This window comes from Aethalodelphis obliquidens, unplaced genomic scaffold (assembly GCF_003676395.1).
Source record: "Aethalodelphis obliquidens isolate GAN/ISIS:26980383/991018 unplaced genomic scaffold, ASM367639v1 scaffold34, whole genome shotgun sequence".
Lineage (NCBI taxonomy): Eukaryota > Metazoa > Chordata > Mammalia > Artiodactyla > Delphinidae > Aethalodelphis > Aethalodelphis obliquidens.
This window is the reverse complement of record NW_020837978.1, coordinates 2,005,320-2,030,270: the sequence shown is the minus strand read 5'-3', so window position 1 is coordinate 2,030,270 and position 24,951 is coordinate 2,005,320. Positions and strand designations below refer to the sequence as shown.

At 42.2% G+C, this 24,951-nt stretch overlaps 1 protein-coding gene across 7 annotated transcripts in view; it reads right to left on the bottom strand.

The window, feature by feature from the left end:
* The window catches only part of RIPK1 (receptor interacting serine/threonine kinase 1), a 41,161-nt gene that overhangs the window by 6,089 nt on the left and 10,121 nt on the right, over positions 1-24,951 (bottom strand). For 6 of the 7 annotated variants that reach the window (XM_027128240.1, XM_027128238.1, XM_027128236.1 and 3 more), the window contains 7 exons: positions 16,974-17,198; positions 16,014-16,170; positions 13,139-13,276; positions 11,202-11,427; positions 9,091-9,240; positions 4,157-4,233; positions 379-469 (listed from right to left, as the gene is read on the bottom strand). In XM_027128240.1, the coding sequence (XP_026984041.1) occupies positions 379-469; positions 4,157-4,233; positions 9,091-9,240; positions 11,202-11,427; positions 13,139-13,276; positions 16,014-16,170; positions 16,974-17,125 (991 nt within the window). In that variant the 5' untranslated portion in view covers positions 17,126-17,198. Of the gene's footprint in view, positions 1-378; positions 470-4,156; positions 4,234-9,090; positions 9,241-11,201; positions 11,428-13,138; positions 13,277-13,780; positions 13,893-16,013; positions 16,171-16,973; positions 17,199-24,951 lie in introns of those variants that run through there. The other variant, XM_027128243.1, reaches the window with a different exon arrangement.

Here is a 24,951-nt window from a genome sequence, read left to right as displayed (position 1 = left end):
TGAAAAAAGTATCCCTGCTTGAATCTGAGGCCAACCTCTCTGCATGTACTCTGGACCCAGTCATCCCTGACCTTCTCAAGGACTTTGCTCCCACATAGGTTCCCGTCTTTTTCCTGAGCTGTCACTTCCTCCCTATCAGATATATTAGGCCTCTTGTGTTCAGGATACTTTATGATTTTGGTGAACATGTTGTTACCTAATATTTCAAATATATGTACCTTAACTCCGAATATATTAGAAAGTCCTTTAAGCCAGCTGTTATATTTTATAGCTTCTTCTGTTTCTCATATAGTTGTAAATAGCCTTTTAGACAGTACAGTGAGTGAATGAACAAACAAATAAGTGAATAAATAGATTTTCAATCACAGTATAAGTTACCTGAATTTGACCTGCTTGGAGACACTGCTACGCAACCAATTTGGAGAGACTTCATTCTCTTTACAATTTCATTTTGGCCCAGATACTCTTTCTAGAATTAAGAACATAAAGACATACTTTAGTAAGCAGCAGAAAATACTGGGTTGGCCAAAAAATTCCAGAAAATTGTTGTAAGGAAGAACGAATTTTTCAGAAGGTAGAAATTTCACATAGCTCTTACAAGCAGTAAATACTTCTTTAAGAAAATAAACTTTTTTCCCTAAATAGCCAAAACAATCTTAAAAAAGAACAAAGTTGGAGAGCTCACACTTCCTGATTTCAAAACTCACTACATAGCTACAGTAATCAAAACAGTGTGGTATTGGCCTAAGGAAAGACATACAGACCAATGGAATATAATGAACCCAGAAATAAACCCTTGCATATATGGCCAATTGATTTTTTATTTTTATTTTTTATTATTTATTTATTTACTTTTGCCGTACAGCATGCGGGATCCCCAACCAGAGATGGAACCCTTGCCCCCTGCAGTGGAAACACCAAGTCTTAACCACTGGACCGCCAGGGAAGTCCCTGGCCAATTGATTTTTGACAAGAGGGCCACGACCATTCAGTGGGGGAACACTGGTATCTACATGTGAAAGAATGAAGTTAGATCCTTACCTTTCAACAAACATATATAAAAATTACCTCAAATGGATCAAAGACCTAAGCTTAAGAGCTAAAATTATATAAGAAGAAAACATAGGAGAAAAGCTTCATGACATTGATTTGACAATGATTTCTTGGATATAACACCAAAAGCACAGGCAACAAAATAGGTAACTGGACTACATCAAAATTAAAACCTTCTGTACATCAAAGGACACTATCAAGAGAGAGAACAGACAACCCACAGAGTAGGGAAAAATTTTTGTAAATCACATAAATATAAGGGATGAATATCCAGATTATATAAAGAATTCCTATAATTCAACAACAAAAAAGAAGCAACCCAGTTCAAAAACAGGCAAAGGACTTGAATAGATATTTCTCCAAAGAAGACATACAGATGGCCAAGAAGCACATGAAAAGATGCTCAACATCATTACTCAAAGAGAAATGCAAATCAAAACTGCCATTCATTACAATGGCTATTATCAAAACAAAACAAAACCCAGAAAATGAAAAGTGTTAGTGAGAAGGTAGAGAAATTGGAACCCTTGTAAGTTGATGGTGGGAATATAAAATGGTGTAGATATTATGGAAAACAGTTTGATGGTTCCTCAAATGTTTAATGTATAATTATCATACAATCCAGCAATTCCACACGTAGGTATATACCCCAAATAATTAAAAGCGAAGACTCAAAAAGACACTTGTATACCAATGTTCATAGCAGCATTATTCATTATAGACAAAAGGTGGAAACAACTCAAGTATCCATCAAAGATGAATGAATAATCAAAATGTGACGTATACGTACAATGGAATATTATTCAGCCTTAAAAAGGAATGAAGTTCTGATACATGCTACAAAATGGATGAACCTTGAAAACATTATGCTAGGTGAAATATGCTAGACACAAAAAGACAAATTGTATGATCCCATGTCTACGAGGCACCTAGAATAGTCACATTCATAGAGACAGAAATTAGAATAGAGGTTACCAGGGGCTGGGGAGAGGAAGGAATGGGGAGCTGTTGCTTGGGATACAGAGCTTCTGTTTGGGATAATACAAATGGAAATGGATACTGGTCATGGTGGTACAACATTGTGAGTATACGTAATGCCACTGAATTGTATACTTAAAAACTGGTTAAGATGGTAAATTTTATGTTATGTATATTTTACTACAATTAAAAAAAAACTTCTTCCCTTATAAAAATAATAATACTCATTATAAAAGATATAGAAAATGTATAGGATTATCTTTAAACAGAAACCTACTCAAGTGAAAAAATTAACGTTTTGTATTTCCTACAAGTTTTTTCCCCGGTCATATTTGCACTATGGTCTTAACAGAGTGCCTGCTGCATAGGTAGATGATCAAAAATATACAGAATCAACATATGAATGATTTAGGGGAGAATGACACAGGATATTAACTATGTGTACAGTTTGTAGCATTTTGTATGTTGCTTTTTACTTAACACATAGGCATTTTTATGTTATTTTAATTTTGTTTTTTTCTTTAATTGGAGTATAACTGCTTTACAATGTTGTGTTAGTTTCTGCTGTACAACGAAGTGAATCAGCTGTATGTACACCTATATCCCCTCCCTCTTGGACCTCCCTCCCACCCCCCATCCCAACCATCGAGGTCGTCGCAGAGCACCAAGCTGAGCTTCCTGTGCTATACAGCAGGTTCCTACTAGCTATCTACTTTACACATGGTAGTGTATATATGTCAATCCAGATCTCCCAATTCATCCCACCCTCCCCTTCCCACCCTGTGTCCACATGTCTGTTCTCTACGTCTTCGTCTCTATTCCTATCCTGGAACTAGGTTCATCTGTACCATTTTTCTAGATTCCACATATAAGCGATATTATACAGTATTTGTTTTTCTCTTTCTGACTTACTTCACTCTGTCCCTAGGTCTATCCACATCTCTACAAAAGGCACTATTTCATTCCTTTTTTATGGCTGAGTGATATTCCATTGTATATATGCGCCACATCATCTTTATCCATTCATCTGTTGATGGACACTTAGGTTGCTTCCATGTCCTGGCTATTGTAAATAGAGCTGCAATGAACATTTTGGTACATGACTCTTTTTGAATTATGGTTTTCTCAGGGTCTATGCCCAGGAGTGGGATTGCTGGGTTGTATGGTAGTTCTGTTTTCAGTTTTTTAAGGAACCTCCGTACTGTTCTCCACAATGGCTGTATCAATTTACATTCCCACCAGCAGTGCAAGAGGGTTCTTCCCTTTTCTCCACACCCTCTCCAGCATTCATTGTTTGTAGATTTTTTGATGATGGCCAGCCTGGCAATTCTTGACTATCTGACTGTGTGTGTGTGTGTGTATATCTTAAAATCTCTGTCTGCCTGCCTGTTTTATTTACTGCAGTCTCCCTTTCACGATTATAGCAGCACGTTGCTGTAAGACTTAAGATAACAGCTTGTTTCCTGAGTGTGTGAGGAGGGGAGGTCTCTGTTCCTCTTGGTTGGTTAGTTGGCAACAGTCTCTGACATACCTCTCTGATCTCAGGCACCAAACTCACTGCTTCAGCCCTGGGCACATGCTGCTTCCATCTGCTGCTTTGGCACAAGACGTGAGGAGGGAGGAGCCAACTTTTAAAACTGACACAACCATGGCTCCCAAATGACGACGCCTACCAACGTCCCGTGTGACCACCCACTTCTTCTACACGCTGACCCGAGACGTCTTCCTCTGTGACTTCTTGATTATCATGTTTGGGGCAGCCTTTTAAAACTTTTTTCCTGTTTTATGTCTCAACAGATATAAATAATTCTGTTGGCTTTTTATCTTTCAAGAATTCCTCAAAATGACTGACCCACCTATGGTACTTTCCATCCTGTTCCAGTAATGTGCTTTTGTTTTCATATTGGTAGATATATTTTTCTCTCATTTCATTAGTTTTGACAGAGGAACGGGTCCGGTATGCTAACTTGATGATATCTGCATAAAACTGCCTATTTTGTTTTTTGTGGTTACCAAGCTAGCTTACCTCAAATCTCAGTAATAAAGTATAATGCTTTGGTTTTCATGACTGACAATATATATGCTTCAATATGTTAGCATTTTGAGCAGCTGCTATGTTACCTACCTTTAAACTCTTCACATCCTCTTCTACATGTTCTTCTAATTGATTTAAATAAAAAGGCCTAAATTTCTCTTCAATGCCTATATATAAAAAAAATAGTACTTTAAATATCTTAAGTATTTTCTAGAATAAAATTAAAATATTACCAATCTATTATCTTTGAATTACTTACCGTAATCTGTGGGCAAAGCAGGGAAATATAAACTTAAATGCCAAATCACTGACTTTCATAAAGAGACTAACAAGACTATTACACAGACAGAACGAAGGATAGGATATCACTGGAAACCCAGGACTCCTGCCTAATAATAGACAGTTTCTCTGGCTGCAGCACAAAGCCCTACCTAATACGAGTTAATTTCCAAATGAAAAAAGATGGGTGGACTCCTTGTTTCTGTCCCTTTGGCATCTGAGTTACTATAGGGTGGAACACTCAGAATAAGGATCTGGTATAAAGTTAGAGCTGTTGGCCTTAAAAGAAAAATGTAATTTCCATTTTTGGGAAGATGGAATAGACATACTTTTCCTTATTTCTCCCACTAAGTATGACAAGAACCCCTATATGTTATATTATATATAAAACAAACATAAGGAGACTGAAAGGAGGAGAGACAAAGTCAGACTAGCTAGGGACTTTGGGATCTGAGGAAAGATATGGCAGTGAGCTTACTGGATTTTTTTTTTTTTTCTTTTGCTGCACAGATCTCAGACTTGGACCTGAAGAAGCTAGCAACCCAACAAAAAAGCCCAACAAAAGCCTGTTCTTAAAAAAAAAACAAAAAACAAAAAACCTGTTCTTTCTGGCCAGAGGGCTAAGCAAGGGGCAGCCTAGCAAGACAGAGTGCTTAGTCCATAACCACTCTCCAGCCAAATGCCATAGAAAAATCATGACTCCATCCCCCACCCCCACCAGCAAAGACTGAGTGGGGAGTTGAGACTCCCGACCCCAGAAGACACTGACAGGGTGCTCCAACACCCCACCAGGGTGATGTCAGAGAAGGCCAAACAGGAGGCCAGAACTTTCCTTCCAGTCAGGTGGTAATAGCCCCTCTACTCCTGTGGTGTCAGTGGACAACAAGGGTAGACTGAACTTGCATCCTCACCTTGCAGTAATAAGATGCTCCTTCCCTATCCCGATGGGGAACTATCAGAAGAGGCCTTGGGTGAGTCGGGACTTTACCTCCATTGCAGTGTCCATGGAGACCATGTGGACTCCACTGAAACCCTCACCCCTGACCAGTAGTAACGAAAAGCCTCCCACTTCAGGTGTCAACAGGGCCAAGTGGGGAAACTGACTTCCTTTCACCTGGTGCTAACAAGGTGGCAGTCACCCTTTCTTTATCAAAGCCATGTCAGAAGAGGCCAGTTAAAAACAGAAGGCTTCATAGTAAGAGAGTGTACAAGTTTCAATAGAAAAATCATTCATCATACTAAGACCCAGTAAGGTCACAAACTGAATGACAAAAGACAACTAACAGATGCCAACATCAAGATGACAGAGACATTAGGATTACACATCGAAGATTTTTAAACAGCCATGATAAAAATGCTTCGAGAAGCAATTATGAACATGCTTGAAACAAATGAAAAAATAGAAAACATCAACAAAGAAACAGAAGATATGAAAGAAATTTCAGTGAAATTTTAGAACTGAAAAATAAAATAAGGCAAATAAAAAGCTCAGTGGATGAACTCTACAGCAAAATGGAGGAGAAAGAGGAAAGTCAGTGAAATGGAAGACAGAACAATAAAAATGAATGGAAATTCTAGCCAGTGCAACAAAGCAAGAAAAGGAAATAAAAACTAAACAGATCAGAAAGAAAGAAATGAAAATGTCCCTGTTTGGAAATGACATGAAAATCTAAAAAAATCTCCAAAAAAACTCCTAGAACCAGTTAGTGAGTTCAACAAGGTCACAGGATATAAGATTAACATATAAAAAATCAACTCTACTTCTATATTCTAGCAATGAACAAATGGACACCTAAGTTAAAAATACAACCTACTTATAATTGCTAAAAAAAAAAAAGGAAATAGATATATAGGACTTGTATGTTGAAAACTATACAACACTGATAAAGAAATCAAAGACAATCTAAATAAATGGAGAGACATATTGTGTTCATGGATTAGAAGACTCGATATAGTAAAGATGTCAATTCTCCCCAAATGGATACACAGGTTTAACACAATTCCTATCAAAATCCCAGTAAGATTCTTTTTTTTAGACATAGACAAGATTTTTCTAAATTTTATATGGAAAGACAGGAACTAAAGTTAAAATAACTTTTTAAATGAAGAAAAAAGTGGGAGAAATCAGTCCATCCAATTTCAAGAACTTATGTCACTAGAGTAATTAAGACCGTAGGTACTGGAGTAGGGATAGATGCATAGATTAATGGACCAGAACAGAGAACCCAGAAATAGACCCACACAAATATCCCAACTGATTTCTGACAAAGGACAAAAAACAATGCAAGGGAAGAAGGGCAGCCTTTCAACAAATGGCGTTGGAATGAGGCAAAAAGAAAAAAAAAAAGCAAACTTCAACCTAAGTCTCACACCTTATACAAAAGTTAACTCAAAATGGATCATGGTATTTTCCCAGTAAGACATAAATTAAATAACTGGCAAGAAAAACAACCAATATTTAGTTCTGTGTTACCATTCTTATGTTAGCAATAATAAATTTTCCTTGACAACAAAAAAAAACAAACAAAAAAAACTTAACAGAGACTTAAATGTAAAACCGTAAGAATTTTAGAACAAAACAGAAAAAAAAATTTGGGATCTAACCCTGACAGTGTCCTTAGACTTGACACCAAAAGTATAATACATAAAAGGAAAAATTAATGAATGAGTCTTCATCAAAATAAAAAACTTTTGCTCTGTGAAAGACCCTACTAAAAGGATGAAAAAAACCAAGCTACGGACTGGGAGAAAATATTTGAAAACCACATGTCCAAGAAAGGAATACTATATATAGAGTATATAAAGAACACTCTAAATTCAACAGTGAAAAAACAAAATCCAATTAGAAAATGGGCAAAAGACATAGAGCAACATTTTTCACCAAGGAAGATACACAGATGGCAAATAAGAACATGGAAAGACATTCACCAACATTAGCCATTACAGAAATCCAAATTAAAACCACAAGGAGATATCACTACATACCTATCAGAGTGGCTAAAATTAAAAAACAGCACCACCACCAAATGCTGGTAAGGATGCAGAGGAGCTGGTGAGAATATAAAATGGTACAGCCGCTCTGGAAACCAGCTGGGCAGCTTTGTTTCGCTTTGTGTTGTTGCTGTTGTTGTTGGCGTGTGTGACCTTGTTTTTTGGGGTTTTTTGGCCATGCCACGCGGCTTGTGGGATCATAGTCCCCCGACCAGGGACTGAACCTGGGCCTTTGGCAGTGAGAGCACGGAGTCCTAACCACTGGACCGCCAGGGAATTCCCAGTTTGGCAGTTTGTTTAAAAAAAAACCCTAAACATGAACCTACCATATGACCTAGTTCTTTCACTCCGGGGTATTTTTATTCCAGAGAAACAAAGACTTATATTCACACAAAAACCTGCAACATGAATATTTACAGCAGCTTTACTCCTATGAAAGAGCAACAGGAGGGACCCTTGTGGTGATGGAAAGGTTCTGTATCCGACTGTGTCAGTGTCAATATCCCAGTGGTAATGCAGTCCTGTAGTCTGGCCAGATGTTATCAGTGGGGGAAACGAGGTAAAGGGTGCATGGGATATCTGTGTTATTTCTTATAACTGCATGTAAATCTACAATTACCTCAAAATAAGAATTTTAGTTTAAAAAAGCGAAAAAGGCATGAGAGAAGAAAGCAAGCCAGGATAAGATTCAGCAAATAAGAAAACAGGCAACTAAATCAATCACCTCTCTAACCCTTTGGTGGGAGTGGTAGGTAGGGCTTCAATTCTGTTTTCTCATAGCAGAAATATGAGAGCAAAATCCTTTGTAGGCTCCTACGTTCCTTCCTGCTATTTACTTTTTCCTCACCTGATTTTCTTATTTCCTCTGCCCCTTTCCTCTGATTTTCTTCTTTCCTCTGCCTCTAGGACTTTAGCAAGATCCTGGGCAACACAAGGGAATGAGAAGAGGTACACAGATGTGGGATGTCCATGTCCCTTTCCTTCTCCTTCTATTATTGGCCCAATCCAAATGACAAAATCACATTTCCAGAGATGCCAGCTTCACAAGGGAAGGGAAATGAAATAAAAGCTAAGAAATAAGAAGGCCTGTGGAAGCAACCCATTCAGCAGATGAATGGTTAGACAAAATGTGGTCTACATACCACAGAGTACCACTCGGCAGTGAAAAGGGAGGAGATTCTGACACAGGCTACAACGTGGATGAACCCTGAAGATACTGTGCACAGTGAAATAAGCCAGTCACAAAAGGACAAATACTGTGTGATTCCACTTATATGAGGTCCCGGAGTAGCCAAATTCAGAGAGACAGAAAGTAGAACGATGGGTGCCAGGGGCTGGGGGAGAGGAGGTGGGGGGGTTATTGTTTAATAGATACAGTTTCAGCTGGGGAAGATGAAAAAGTTTTGGAGACGGATCGTGGTGATGGGTGCAAACATTGTGAATGTACTTAATGTCGCTCAACTGTACACCTGAAAATGGTTAAAATGGTAAATTATGTGTCACGTATATTCTAACACAATTTTTAAAAAGTTAATTATGGGGAAAAAAAACCCACAAAGAAACAAGAGGACCTTCATGCCTTCATGCTCTGGGGAGGGATGACAACTTTTCATTGAACAAAGTGGTTGGAATCTAGAAAGTCAGTTGAAATCACAAGTGGAACTCAGTTTTCTAAAAACTCAAAGCAACTTCCTGTCGGCATCTCACTAGGAAGGTCACCACGCGGAGACTGTGCAGCCATGGAAGATGCTCACCAGCAAACGTCGGCCGATCTTCTGGATTCACCGCCCAGCACTGCTCCATGATGCTGACGGCCTCCCACGGGCAGTGCCCAGTGATGTCCTCCACGTCCGGCCTGCTCCCAGATTTAATGCGCATTATCAGCTGCTGCTCACAGACAGCATCTATAAAACAAAGAGGAGCTTAAGCTGAGCTCTCAGGTCCTGCTCCTCTCAGGCAGGGAGGTGACAGAACTTGGACGAAGCCTCTCTGCCTAGGGGACGCTCCCAGTACAGCCGCCGCGTCCAGCAGGGGCAGAACGGCCCTGTGACAACGAGCTGATGAATTCCACTGAAGAGATGATCAAACAGCATTTTAGTTTCTGCAGATGAAAGAGAGAATTCACAGCAAAGCTGACTCCTCGTAGAGCAAATGGAATATGTGAATAAAGCCAATTCCACACTCCAGATTTTCATACAAAGACAAATACGGGACAGCGCTTGCCTTGGAGGAGCTCAGTTTAATAAGAGTGACTTAAAATGTAGAGTGATAATGGCTACTCGAGAAGTAAGTACAAAGGGTTCTGGTAACAGGACCACCACTAGAAGGTCAGAGAAGGCTTTGTTGAGTGCAGAACAATAGGCAGGAATTATCCAGGTAAAGAAGTGGGAAGGAGGATTCAGAGAGGAGGATCCAGGATAAGAAAGCAGGATATGAATAGACTGAAAGTTGCAGAAATCATGATGCATCCCAGAAATTATGAATAGTTCAGTGTAACTGGGCATATTGACCAAAGGAAGTGAGGAAGGAATAAGGTTAGAGAGAGAAACAAAAGCCAAATCAGAAAGGACCCTGTACTCCACACTGAGGAATCTGAACTTTACCCTGAATGTCAAGGGTGCCTTGGCAGGATTTTAAACAGATGGGTGAGACGGTCTCATTTGCTTTTTAGGTCGAGCAGTTTGGCTGCAGTGTGAATGGCGGGCGGTGCGAGGAGACTGCCATAGAAACACAGAGGGTCTGACCTAGTGAGGGCCCTGTGGGGGATGGGGAGAAGCGGATGTACCTTGAATCAGATACACCTTGAGTTCACAGTTGTTGTTTTTTTGTTTTTTGTTTTTTTTTCCCGGCCACGCCACATGGCTTACGGGATCTTAGTTACCCGACCAGGGATTAAACCTGGGCCTTCAGCAGTGAAAGTGAGGAGTTCTAACCACTGGACCGCCAGGGAAGTCCCGAATTCATAGGTTTTGGTGTCTGATTGGAGGTGGGAGATGAGGGGCAAGGCTGAGTATGGGATGACTAAAATTTCTGGTTGGGCAGCTCGGTTGGTGGTTGGTGATTCCATTTTCTGAACACAAGAGCAAAGCTGAATGAGCTACTAGGACAGCACGGAGGAGATGGCTTTGTTTTGGGGGGACGCTGCTTTGGGGTTCCCCTGGTATGTGGACTGGGTCTGACTAATAGACAAGTGGATATCCAGGCCAGGGCTGGAAATTTGGGAGGCATCAGCAAAGAGGTGATCATTAAACCATGGGAGCTGATAATCACCCAGGAAGAATGGGCAGGAGAACGTCCATTAGTTTAGATACTTAACAGACTGAAGAACGGTTAATCTGTTCTCCTGCACAAACCACGACTTTCTCATCTTTATATTCTCAATTCTGAGTAAAGTCCCACAGTAAGTACTGAAAAGAAACAATTTCTGAATGAATGAAGGATTAGGGGATGAATGAAAGTATGGAGTGTATGCCCTGAAAGGGTTAACCCCTCATAAGCAGAAGCCGGCAAGCCTTCCTGTCCGGCAGGAATTATGGAATGTTACAGCACCTCCCAAGCTTAGACGCGTTACCAAGGCTCCTACCTGTCCTACGATCCCTGACTCCTAAACTGAGATGACTCATTCTTTCAACAAACACTTCCTGAGCACCTACTACGTTCCAGGTACTGTATGTGTAGATACTGGGGAAACAGCAGTGAATGGAACAGATGTGGTCCTGGCCCTTGTGGAGCTTATAGTCCAGTCGGTAAGACAGACATTAAATGAACAAACAATGATACATCTTAACTGACTTCACTGAAGGCTCATATTCTGTTGAACAACTTTGATTAGTACCCAAATCCCACTCCTCTGTAACTGCCTTACTTTCATACGGCTCCTTGTTGGCAAAGACGGCCCAGAGCACTATGGCGAAGCTGAACACGTCCGACTTCTCGGAGGGCCTCGAGCTGACGTCGTTCAGGTGCTCGGGGGCCATGTAGTGGAGGGTGCCGCCGTTCTTCGTGGTGCTGTTTCCTCTCCTCTGTGCAGTAAGCTCCTCTTTCATCAGCTCACTCCACGTCTTAAGGGAGGCAAGGCCAAGGTCAGCTATCTGCAAGGGAGCAAACCCACGGGATTGTTCTGTGAAGGCTACAAGCAAATCAGATTTGCCTTCAAATCTGGAGCTTCTTCAGTAGATGTGAGGTACAGTAACATTTCCAAATGGTTGCACTAGATAAGTTTAAAACAGCTAATGCTCAGAAGTAGCAACTGTATGTCCTCAGCCATCTAGAAAATCTCCCTTACGAAATGTCTATGCGCCAGGTTCAAGCCCTGGTCCGGGAAGATCCCACATGCCGTGGAGCAACTAAGCCCGTGCACCACAACTACTGAGCCCACGTGCCTAGAGCCTGTGCTCCACAACAAGAGAAGCCACCGCAATGAGAAGCCTGCACACCGCAAAGAAGAGTAGCCCCCGCTCGCCGCAACTAGAGAAAGCCCGCACGCAGCAACAAAAATCAAACACAGCCAAAAAAAGAAACAAATTTATAAAAAAGGAAACAAAACAGAAATGTCTGTGTGAAATTCTGGTATCTCAATTCTTATGCAATAAAACCTGGGGGTGGGGTGAGAAAAGCAGAAGATGTTTCTGAGATGAACACAACAAAACATGTTCATTCTAATTCCTCATTTATTCTGCATATATTTTTCAACTATTTCTGAAGTTAGGAAAAAACAGGTACTTTCTTCCCAGCAGATTTGTATAGCAGATGGTACTGCATCGTCTATTCTCCCAAATGGTGTCCAGAAGCCCAAGGATGCGAATTTCCGAGGATCCCAACACTGAGGATAAGGACTGCAGTGCTACCTGTTCTGAACCTAAGAGAAGGTGGGATGAGGAGGAGGGAAAAACAGACGAAAAAGCAAAGAAAAACTACCAGGAACAAAGAGGGAGGCGGCAGGGCAGAATGACAGAACACTACAGTTAAGACATCAGAGGTGACAGTTTCACTTTTGCCTCAAGGAATCCAAGCATTTGGGGATGATTTCTGGCACGTGATTATCTAAAATCCTCAAATTCTAACCCAGAACATAACAGATAAGTTATTAATGTAAAGAAGAACCTTCTTTTAAAGACACAGGAATAAAAACCCCCGTCCAGGACTAGAACAGAGTGTGAGAAGCAGAATCGTCTGGTGAAGGGATGCCTGTGTAAGCAGTTCCCGAGTCCTCCGCCAGACGCCACTTCCCCTTTCAGATGCTTGCGCTTGGATTCCTGCTGCCAGAGCCAACTAGATGTGATGCTCCGCCTAGTGAGTGCTTGCTCCTGAGTGAGCAAAAGAAAAACCCTTTGCCTTCTTCCTGTTACTACAGTGGAAAGAGAGTTTTCAACAGGAAACTGAGTTTGAAAAAGGAGATGACGGGACTTCCCTGGTGGTCCAGCGGGTAAGACTCCACACTCTCAATGCAGGGGGCCCAGGTTCTATCCCTCGTCGGGGAACTAAGAGCTCAAATACCTCAACTAAAGATCCCGCTCATGGCAACGAAGATCCCGCATGCCACGGGTACAGCCAAATAAGTAAATAAATAAATACTAAAAATAAAAAAGGAGATGAAAGTAAATGAATAAATAAAAAATATCAACTCCATCAAATCTGCATCTTGCTTTTCCTTCCTTGGTAGCGCTTTCCGGCACCACCATCACCAGTTACGAGCTGCGCTAGCTCTTCTTTTAGCATGTATCACGTCTGAAAATGGATTTACAGCGGACAATTACAAACTAAAATTACCCCAATCCTCCAGAAGCCTTGACTATGGTTTACCTTAATGTGAAAGTCACCATCGACGAGGATATTTTCAGGCTTGAGGTCCTTGTGTATCACACCTTCTCCGTGTAAGTAGCGCATTCCTTCAATGGTCTCCATAATTATCCTTCCTTTCACAGAGAGAGGGATACTGATCTAAAACGAGTGATAGTAAGTCCGTGAATGGAAAGGTAATCAAAGAGGCCAAAGCAACCGTTTCCTTCAAGAGTAGTGGGGTCTGAACCTTAGGACAGAGAGACCAGGTTTCCTTCTAACAGGCCCTGCAGCACGGCTGTCATTGCAAAACAAGCCCCCCTTTAAGAGAGATTTCATCCCAACTGCTGAGGGTGTTCGTGCTGTGCTTTGTCAGTGTACAAATAAAACTTCCACGCCAATATGGTAATATGCAAAAATGCTACAAAATTAAGCTCCTTGAGAACGAAACTATATTATTATTATTTACTTAAGATGTGTCCTGACTACCTTGCATGGTGCCTGTAATATTTGTTGAATGAATGCATATATATACAAAAAACACAAATATTCTCAATGGCGTACTAATAGGATGTGCTACTATATATTAAATATGTAAACAGTGTCATAAAAATGTATGTATGAAATAAGGTTAAGAGAAAAAAGAATACAAGGGAATGTGCTCACATTGATCAAAAACATGTAAAGATTAGGGCTTCCCTGGTGGCGCAGTGGTTGGGAGTCCGCCTGCCGATGCAGGGGACGCGGGTTCGTGGCCCGGTCCGGGAGGATCCCACATGCCGCGGAGCGGCTGGGCCCGTGAGCCGTGGCCGCTGAGCCTGCGCGTCTGGAGCCTGTGCTCCGCAACGGGAGAGGCCACGACAGTGAGAGGCCCGCGTACCGCAAAAAAAAAAAAAAAAAAAAACATGTAAAGATTAATCTATGAGATGACACGATGTGGTTAAAACAATGCTAAAGTGAATTTAACATCTGTTTGGCGATTTGGTATCAGACACGTCAAGCCTCTGTAGATTCTCGGGTCACTCTCACTTAAAATTGTATTCTAGTTATATGAATATCAATGTTAATACAGACAATTTCAGTTTCTATTAAAGTTTTGCTTAACATTGAAAAACACAAACTCTCACTCTGTGTGTGTGTGTGTGTGTGTCTGTGTCTGTGTGTATGTGTGCAGTCCCTAGTTTACAAATAGGCTGTTTCCTAAAAATTTATGTGTATGTTAGTTGCTGATAAACAGGAAAAAAATTTAAATGATGGAAGTTAGCTTCCCAAGTCAATCCCCCAAACATCTGAAGTCACAATGTGGCTGCACTACAGCATCAGTAGCCTGATCACCACATACAGAAAAAACAAAGGCCAGAGATTCTGCCTTTTTCCTTGGTATACCTCTGGACTTGGGAAAAAATTCTGAGCATGCCAAGTAGATCCCCCTTTTTCCCTCTTTTTGTTTGTCTCCCTCATATCCTCCTGAATTTCTTCTTGAGCCCCAACGGATGCACCTTATCTTAGCCTGATCCATCCCACAGAAGGTCTCTTGTCCCAAACGATTTATCTCCCAATCAAAATGCCTACTTGTTTCACAGATCATATCTTGATGGGGAAGAAGAGAAGTCTGATCAAATTACAATACAACCAGTAAGTGACTACCGTTTACCTTTGCCCGCAACTATCTGTGAGATTTGTCCGACTGAAAAAGAACTGAAGACCTGACATAGCTTCAGGCAGCTGGGGGGTGGGGAGGGGAGAAGACGGGAAGAGGGGGGAATATCTGCATAAGGACAGTGGTAGCTCCCCCGCGGGCACTCTCTACTATGCCCTCCCCAGTTCTTTGCGTTCCCCACACCAGCCAGGCTCTAGTTCCTTCACTCATGCCCTTCCCTCTGCCTGGAACGGTGACTTACTCCCCAGTTCTCTGCTTCAAACCCTCTGCTTGTCCGTCACACTCCCGCTCCAGCCTCCTTCTTCTGGAATCCCTTCCCATCCATCCCACGCTGGGGAGAGAGCCCCTCTTCTGTGTTCCCAGAGCTCGCTATGAGCATGTCTATCAAAACAACACCACACCAGATGTTCATTTCCTGTCCCGTTACTTGTCTGTGTCACATTTGCTATTGCTTCCTGGGCAAAGAGCACAAGGCCTTGCTCTTAACAGGTATGTACACTTTTAAAACTGCTTTAAAGTTATCTGTCTTTGGTAAAAGCAATATTAACCTTCCTGTTCTAAGCCTTCCTTACCCAGTATTGTTATTCTAATGTTCTATATTTAACCTATAAGCTTCTTCAATGGCATCAAAATGCAATCACTAATATTCCATCTTCTCATACAGTCAATTATAGTGTACATCTTTTTTTTTTTTTTTTTTTTTTGGTGGTACGCGGGGCTCTCACCGCTGTGGCCTCTCCCGTTGCGGAGCACAGGCTCTGGACGCGCAGGCTCAGCGGCCATGGCTCACGGGCCCAGCCGCTCCGCGGCATGTGGGATCCTCCCGGGCCGGGGCATGAACCCGTGTCCCCTGCATCGGCAGGCAGACTCCCAACCACTGCGCCACCAGGGAAGCCCTATAGTGTACATCTTTTAATCAATCAATATTTAATTGTAATCCATTATGCACGCACCCATCAGACCACGTGCTTCGTAAAGACAGTGCCTGCCTCTGAACTGTGGATCTGAGCGTGGCTGACAAAAGCCTCCTACCACACTGAGACCTAGAGATGACCCTCCGAGAGAGGGATGGACACCTGTCTGTAGGCACTGAGAGGAGGGCGAGCCCACCTTCTGGGCATGGAAAGTCAAGGAAGATTTAATGAGGGGCTGACTTTAGAAAATCCCGAATATCCAGCCATTCACAAAGGATTCTTGTGCACCAAGGGGCTGGCAGGGCGCGCGCTCGGGCCTGGGTACCTGGGCCTTGAGCGCGCGCATGAGGTCGCCCTTCTCCACGTACTCCATCACCAGCGAGTAGTTCCCGTCCTCCATGATGACGCCCAGCAGCTTCACCACGCGGCTGTGCCGCAGCCTGTGCCTCATCCTGCCCTCCTCCAGGAGGGCCTCGTCGTACCTGGGGGAGGAAAGGGGTTCAGGCAGACAGAGGCAGCCCCGCTCCCTTCCTGCCCCCAGAAACGCCACGGCTTGGGACTCCTTGGGGCATCCCCGCACACGCTCTGTCACCCCTTGTGCACGTGCTGGTCTCTACCAGACACAGACCACAAGCTCCGGAAGGCGAAGCGGTTGCTCGTTCACTCTACATTCCTCTCTCCCAGTGACCAGCCGCGAGTGCTCAAGAAATGTTACATGGATGAACGAATCAACGCAAAGTATCAATACATGAACAGCAGCAGCGAAACGCGGCCGGAAAAAAGGACTGTGCTGGACAGTGTAATAAAAAACGCGGTCTCTCTCATAACCACTCTGGCGAGAACAGAGGGAAGTAAAACAATGCCACCAACTGCCTTAAAGAGAAGGTTCCTGGAACCTCTAATTCATGAACCAGCTTTTTGTTCCTGTACTTAGGGCTGGTTCTCACCAACAAGGTGAAGCAAGGGCTTCCATCCGCCTTCCCTGCTCCCTCCCATTCCCTTTCCATCAGCCCCTGCGGCCCCTGCGTTGCCCTGCGTCTTCTTCCCTTTCTCTTTGCCTCCTCTTCAGCTTTCTTCCGTTATTTACCAGCCCTGAGCTCTTCCCTAGCCGGCCTCCGAACCCTCATCAGCGATTCAAGGATGTTAGTATCCACCCTTCAGGTTATCTGACATAAAGCCCAGGTGCTGACCCTTGCACCCCATCTGTCTCATTCTAAAGCCTGTGCTGCCCGTATCCACCGCCCTGACCAGTCACGTGGCCCATCTGCCTCTGCCCCCAACTCACTCGGTGCGCTTGGGGCCCGTGTACACCTTCTTCAGGACCACGAGTTCATGGGAGCTGTGTAAACACAGAGACACCTTCCCGAAGCCCCCGCTGTCCAGGTCCTCCTGCTTCAGGAATTCGGTAGAGCTCATCCTAATGTCATCCAAGGACATGTCTGCTTTCCTTCTGAAGGCTCAGAATGCCCCCAAAATACACAACTGTTTTTTTTCCCCTCAGAGCTGTGCCCTGTGAAGAAAATAAGAGGACACATCAGTGCAAAAAAATCATTATTCAAAAAATGTATGTAACGTTCCACCACGCGCTTGGTGTGCCTTTATTTTTTGAAGATAGATTTATAGTCTCTAAGATGAAAGTTTTCATATTTCCAGGAATCACAGACAACCACAAATCTTTCTTCCTTAGACTTTCATTTCTAGCAACATGAAAGACTAAAAACTCTCCTGCTACAAAGGACCCGTATACATTGGATAACATAATACAAACATCCATTCAAGTGCATAGCTAGGCTCAGCAGAAAGGAAAAGAACTCCAGGGACAGAAAACAAACAGCATGTGGGGCAAGGGCCACGCGACGGCTGCCGTGGGCTGAACGTCCGTGTGCCCCCCAGATTCGTATGTTGAAGCCCGAGCTCTGACAGTATTAGGAGGTGGGGCCTTTGGGAGGCGATTAGGCCATAAAGGAGGCCTCATGAAGGACGTTAGTCATCCACGAGGCCTTATAAAAAGACAGGAGAGAGCTTGCTTCCTCTCCTCTCTCCGCACCCATCCCCCTTTCTCTCCACCATGTGAGAGTGGAAGGAGAGGATGGCCGGCCATCTGCACACCAGGAAGCAGGCCCTCACTAGACACTGGATCTGCTGGTGCTTTGACCTTGGACTTCCAGCCTCCAGAACTGCGAGAAATAAATGTCTGTTGTTTAAGCCGCCCAGTCTATGGTAACGTGTTACAGCAGCCGAGCTAAGAAGTGGCCCTGTGGGGCACCACCAACCTCAACATCCAAAGGTCAGGGTTTAAAACCCAGCCACAGACAGGAGCTGAGGTCAGGACATGCAAGAAAAGAGGGTTGGAACAGACTCTGCCCTTAACGTGGCCCTTCTCAATGTGCTACCCTACCCCACAATGAAAGGATGGACTACAAAAAAAGCAGTCCACTAGCAAAGGGACTTGTTTGTCTTAGGCTGAGCTTGGGGTATAAAAAAAAGTCTCCGTGTAAATTCATAATCTTGGGCTTGTCTTCAAATAGATTTGGGCTTTAAATGTACACTCCTCCTACCTCTTATGGCCAGGATCCCCCAAATTAAGAACTTTTATACAGAAAATGGTCACAGGCTGATGACATCCCTGGGTTATAAGGTTAAAGCAAACTAAACACCCCCAAGGCAGACCAGACAGGATTCCAACAAATAAAGCCTAACTTAACATGTGCTCCCTTTCCAAAACTATAAAACACCGGAAAAAAAAAGTCCACCATGAGCCAAACCCAGCATATACAACAAAGAGCAGTATTAGGCCCCAATTGTTCAGGTAATTAAACTACTGAATATCCTTAGAAATAAACAGGTTTAAAGTAATTATGAACAAAAGAAAAGGAATCTGAAGAATACAAAGAGAACAATGCACTATCTAAAAAGAGTAGGAAGATATGGAAAGGACGAGGATTGGAGACTTTGAACACAGGGCCGGAAAGTATGCAGTATGTGTAATCTCAAAACACAGCTATTTGCTTCATCCTTCTTTCCTTCTTCCTTCCTTCATTTATCTTTCCCAAACTGAAATGAAAAATAAAAATCCTTGGGGCCCAACATGTGACACCAGTACACACCCACCGGAGTATCCAGAATTAAAACGGCCACCACCGCATGCCAGTGAGCCAGAATCCTCACACGCTGCTGGTGGGAACACAAAATGGTACAATCACCTGAGAAAATCCCAAGGGAAATGTAAGCATATGTCCCCAAAGACCTGTACAATGCTCAGAGCAGCTTTAGTCATGACCATCCAAAACTGGAAACAGTTGTCCATCAGTAGGAGAATGGGCCAAAAAAGCACCCTGTGGTGTGTTCACAGATGGACTCTACTACTCAGCAATAAAAAGCAATGACCTAATACACACAACAATGTGGAAGAGTAACAAGAACATTATGCTAAGGTAGAGAAGATATCAAAGGATCCATAGAATATAACTTCATTTACATGAAGTTTTAGAACAGTCAGACTCATCTGTGGTGGAAACCGGTTGCCCAGGGACGGGGCGAGGGACCATTCTGGGGGTGAAGGTAATGTTCTACCATCTCAGTGGGGGTTTGGGTTACACAAGCAAAACCATCTGTCAACACCCAACAAATGTACACTGCAGAACCGCAGGCAGATTTTACATCTAGAAAAATCTGTAAACATGCTGAACTTGTTAGTGGTATGCATGCTGAAATATTTATGGACAATTTACCTTGCAGACCGATAGCCTGGTGGACAGAGAGAGGGATAAGTATATGGATAATTATATGATAGAGCAAGCAGAGTAAAATGATATAAATACTGCATATATGAGAGTTCACTGTAAAATCTTTAATTTTACTTTTTTGTTTCTACATATTTAATTTTCTTTTCCCATACACCCCTCACCCATTTGTCCTAATAGTACATTTGTCAAAACTAAGAAACTAACATTGGTATGTCACCATTAACTAAACGCTCTACTTTTTTCTGATTTCACCGGTTTTTCTACTGATTTCCTTTCTGCTCCGGGATCCAATCCGGGGTACCACACTGCACTTTGTAGCTCTTGACTTTTTATTGTTTTGTTTTGTTTTGTTTTTACCTTGTGACCCCTTCACCCATTTCTCCCACCCACACCACCTCCCTTCCTCTGGTAACCACCAATCTGTTGTCTGTGTCAATGAGCTTGTTTCTTTAAATTTAAGATACCACATATACATGAGATCATGCAATATTTGTTTCTCTGTCTGACTTATCTCACTCAGCATAATGCCCTTGAGGTCCTTCCATATTGCTGCAAATGGCAAGATTTCATTCTTTTTATGGCTGAGTAATATTCCATTGTATGTAGACCACATCTTCTTTATCCATTCATCCATCGATGGACACTTAGGTTGTTTCCATATCTTGGCTGTTATAAATAGTGCTGCAATGAACATAGGGATGCATATATCTTTTTAAGTGAGTGTTTTCATGTTCTTCAGGTAAATACCCAAGAGTGGAATTGCTGGATCATATGGTAGTTCTATGCTTAATTTTTTGAGGACCTTCTGTACTGTTTTCCATAGTGGCTGCACCAATTTATACTCCCAACAACAATGCACAAGAGTTCCCTTTTCTCCATATCCTCGCCAAAAGTTATTTTTCTTTTTGATAATAGCCATTCTAAAGGTGTGAGGTGGTATCTCATTGTGATTTTGATTTGCACTTCCCTGATGATAATATTGTTGAGCATCTTTTCACGTGCCTCTTTACCACCTGGATGTCTTCTTAAGAAAAATGTCTATTCAGGGACTTCCCTGGTGGGGCAGTGGTTAAGACGCCAAGCTCCCAATGCAGGGAGCCTGGGTTCGATCACTGGTCAGGGAACTAGATCCCACATGCATGCCGCAACTGAGTTTGCATGCCACAACTAAGGAGCCTGAGTGCCACAACTAAGAAGCCAGTGAGCCACAACTGAGGTGCCAGCCTGCCACAACTAAGACCCAGTGCAACCAAGTAAATAAATAAATAAATAAATAAATATCTTCTTAAAAAGTCTATTCAGATATTCTGCCCATTTTTTAAACATATTTTTTGTTGTTATTGAGTTGTGTGAGTTCTTTATATATTTTTTAATAACCCCTTATCAGATACATGATTTGCAAATATTTTTTTCCATTCAGTAGGCTCCCTTTTTATCTTGTTGATGGTTTCCTTTGATGTCCAGAAGCTTTTTAGTTTGATAGTCCCACTTGCTTATTTTTGCTTTCGTTGCTTTTACTTTTGATGTCATATTTGAAAAATCGTCACCAAGACCAATGTCAAGGAGCTTACTGTCTATGTTTTCCTCGAGGAGATTTATGGTTTCAGGTTTTGCATTCAAATCTTTAATCCATCTTGAGTTAGTTATCGTGTATGGCGTAAAACAGTGATCCAGTTTAATTCTTTAGCATGTGGCTGTCCAATTTTCTCAACACCATTTATTGAAGACACAGTCCTTTCCCCATTTTCAGCCTAGTCTACCTTAAATATGCTCAAAACACTTACACTAGCCTACAGTTGGGCAAACTCATCTAACAAAAAGTCTGTTGTATGAAAAAGTGTTGAATATCTCTTATAATTTGATGAATACTGAAACAGAATAGCTGTATGGGTACAGAATGGTTGTAAGTGTATTGGCTATTTATCCTCGTGACTGCATGGCTGACCAGGAGCTGCAGCTCCCTGCTGCTGCCCAGCATCATAAGAGAATTTCATACCACATACCACTAGCCTGGGAAAAGATAAAAATTCAAAGTATGATTTCTACTTAATGCCTATTGCTTTGCACCATCATAAAGTTAAAAAATTATAAGTCAAACCATCATAAGTTGTGGACCATCTGTATTCTTGGCTCTTTTGTAAGTTAACTGATCATTTATGTGTGGGCTTATTTCTGGGCTGTCTATTCTGTTCCATTGATGTATATGTGTGTTTATGCTGGTGCTATACTGTTTTGATTACTATAACTTTGTAATACAGTTTGGGAAGTGTGTTATCTCCAGCTTTGTTCTTTCTCAAGATTGTTTTGATGACTTGGGGTCTTTTGTGTTTCTATAGAAATTTTAGGATTATCTGTTCAATTTCTATGAAAAATGTCATTGGAATTTTTATGGGAACTGCACTGAATCTGTGGTATGGACATTTTAACAATATTAATTCTCCCCATTCACGAGCATGGACTATTTCCATTTATTTGTGTCTTCTTCAATTTCTTTCCTCAATATCTTGAAGTTTTCAGTATATAAGTCTTTCATCTCCCTGGTTAAATTTATTCCTAGATATTTTACTCTTTTTGATGCAATTATAAATGGGACTGTTTTCTTAATTTCTCTAATAGCTCATTATTAGTATATAAAAATGCAAAATATTTTTGTATACTGATTTTGTATCCTACAACATTGCTGAAATTGTTCATTAGTTCTAACAGTTTTTTGATGGGGTCTTTAGTTTTCTATGCAAAATATCACGCCACCTGCAAACAGTGACAGCTTTATTGCTTTCTTTCCAATTGGTATGCCTTTTCTTTTTCTTGCCTAATAGTTCTGGCTAGGACTTCCAATACTATGTTAAATAAAAGTGGCAAGAGTGGACATCCTCGTCTTGTAACTGATTCTGTTTTTTTTGGTTTTGCCGCAACTTGCATGCATGCAGCTTGTGGGATCTTAGTTCCCAGACCAGGGATTGTACCCTGGCCCTCAGCAGTGAGAGTGCAGAGTCCTAACCACTGGACCGCCAGGGAATTCCTGTCTTGTTTCTGATCTTAGAGGAAAAGCTTTCAGTTTTTCACTGTTGAGTATGATGTTAGCTGCAGGTGTAAAATCTTTTTAACTTTGCACTTTGAAATTTTTCTTAATGAAATGTTGGGGGCAGGAAGTTGTTTGTTTGTTTGAAAGTACCCGAAGGGATTTCTGAAAATGCCTAGGCTGACAGCAATCCTGTGCAATGGGCTGCTGCAGTCTGGCTCAGGCAACCAACCGTCTACATCCTGTACAAAGGTTTCGGTGGGCCCTGCCACCCCAACAAAGCTCACATATCAGCACGGAAGATGATGCTATGAACCATTTTCCTGTAACAGGAGACTTTCCAAGCAAGAGGAAGTACCCTCTGGAAAGAAGCACATCTGCGGGGCAGAGACAGGGGTTGAGGGAGGCTGCCCAGATAAAGGGCATAAAGATGGAGGGGACAGGGGTGAGTCACGGACTGAAGGTGAAGTACCAGAAGCCATTATGATGGTGCAAAGAGCACAGGCTTTTCTCTCATATGAACTCTAGCTCTCATTTATCAGCCCTGTGTCTTGGGTAACTTACATAAGCCTCAATTTCCTCATTGGCAAAAGGAATAATAATGACTGCCTCACAAGACTGCTAAGGATTATGTGAGAAAAAATATGTGAAAACACATGTGTTGCCTGCTTTACAGTTCTGGCTACGATCGGCCCACCGAGCCATGCGCTTCCACGTTCATCCTGTTTCCCAGGCTTTCAGAATACGAGTGTGCATCTGGGATCACTCTTCTCAGCAGCTCTCTACTGACCAGTCCTTGTGAGCGTGGGGTGGGGTGGGGGGAGATTGAGTTATCTGTCCCACTCTCCCCTACAAGCCCTCTGAGGGCACATTCTTCTCCTGGCTAGAAGCTGTTCCTCCTTCGGGTCTCAGAAACGTCATTTCCTCAGGAAAGCCATCCTACATCTTCCCATTAGACATTTTCACAGCACCCAGTACTTCTCCTTTGAAACAGGACAGCTGTAATTTGGGAGTTATTTCAATTAAGCTCACAGAAGGCAGGAAACTGTCTGTCTTATGCACTGTCTACAGTGCCCAGCACAGAACCTGACATATGGCAGTTGGTCATTAAATACATAATTTTTTAAATACAAGAATTATTTAATCATCCAAAAATAAAGAATACAGTTAAACGAATTATAGAACATTCATAAGATGTAATATTATACAACCAATATATTAACAGGTAGATGGCTAGCTATACATATAGACATATGTACAGGAAAAAAGACACAGTGTAAGACACGAAAATGTTAGCAAGGATATCTGGATGGTTGGGTGATTTTTACTTCTTTACATTTCTACTACATTTTCCAAATTTTCTACAATAAACATGAATTACCTTTATAATAACATTTATTTTTTAAAAGGGAATAATTCCTTCACTCAGTAGTTCTTTATTCTAAGGAATGAAATCAGAGATGCTGATACAGAGTATGTACAAGGATGTTCCCAGTAACATTAGGTAAAACAGCAAAAGCACATAAAACAACTGACAGATACAGGATAAGGGAGAATAAGTTATGACCCATTCACACTATGAAATACATCTAGCAGTTTTCAAAAATGACGTTATGTATCAATGTTTAGTAACATTAAAAAAGGCTCACAGAGCTTCCCTGGTGGCGCAGTGGTTGAGAGTCCGCCTGCCGATGCAGGGGACACGGGTTCGTGCCCCGGTCCGGGAAGATCCCACATGCCACGGAGCGGCTGGGCCCGTGAGCCATGGCCGCTGAGCCTGCGCGTCCGGAGCCTGTGCTCCGCAACGGGAGAGGCCACAACAGTGAGAAGCCTGTGTACCGCAAAAAAAAAAAAAAAAAAAAAAAGGGGCTCACAGACAGAGTAAAGAAACAGGAAGGAATTATAACCATGCCCTGAAATATGCCCATGGGGTATTAAGATTCAGCTCTCTGCTTCAGCCCAGGTCTTGTCTCCTCAGAGCTGCCAAGACCAACTAGGACCTGCAGTGCCTCCTACAAGTGCGACGGAGCTCAGGGGAGGGGAGCTTCCTCACGGGTCGGCTGCACTTTGTGAGGCTGGCTCCTGACCCCAGCTGGTTCTCCTCAGTCTGCGGTTTGCTGGTTTAGTCTGGTCTTACTTAACCTTATGCACCTTTTGCATGGTTTCCAATGATTTCTTTTGTTTTTACTGTTTCCCCCACTATTTCTCCATGAATGATTCAACTTTATAAGCACTGAATATCTTAGGAAGGACTTGTGAGTAACTTAGATACCCAAGAGTCACAAAAACACTGAATGTAGGCAGGTAGAAAACTACATTACAAAGCCATGTTACAGGGTACTTAATGAAGGCACACTAGCCTGTTATGTCGTCTTATGATTAATTTCAACAAAGAATGTATCTATTTTAATGGAATTTATTGTTTTCTGTATATTTAATTCAGGGACTTAGGGAAGCAAATCTTTTCCATTGAAATTAACTGAAAATCCCAAGAA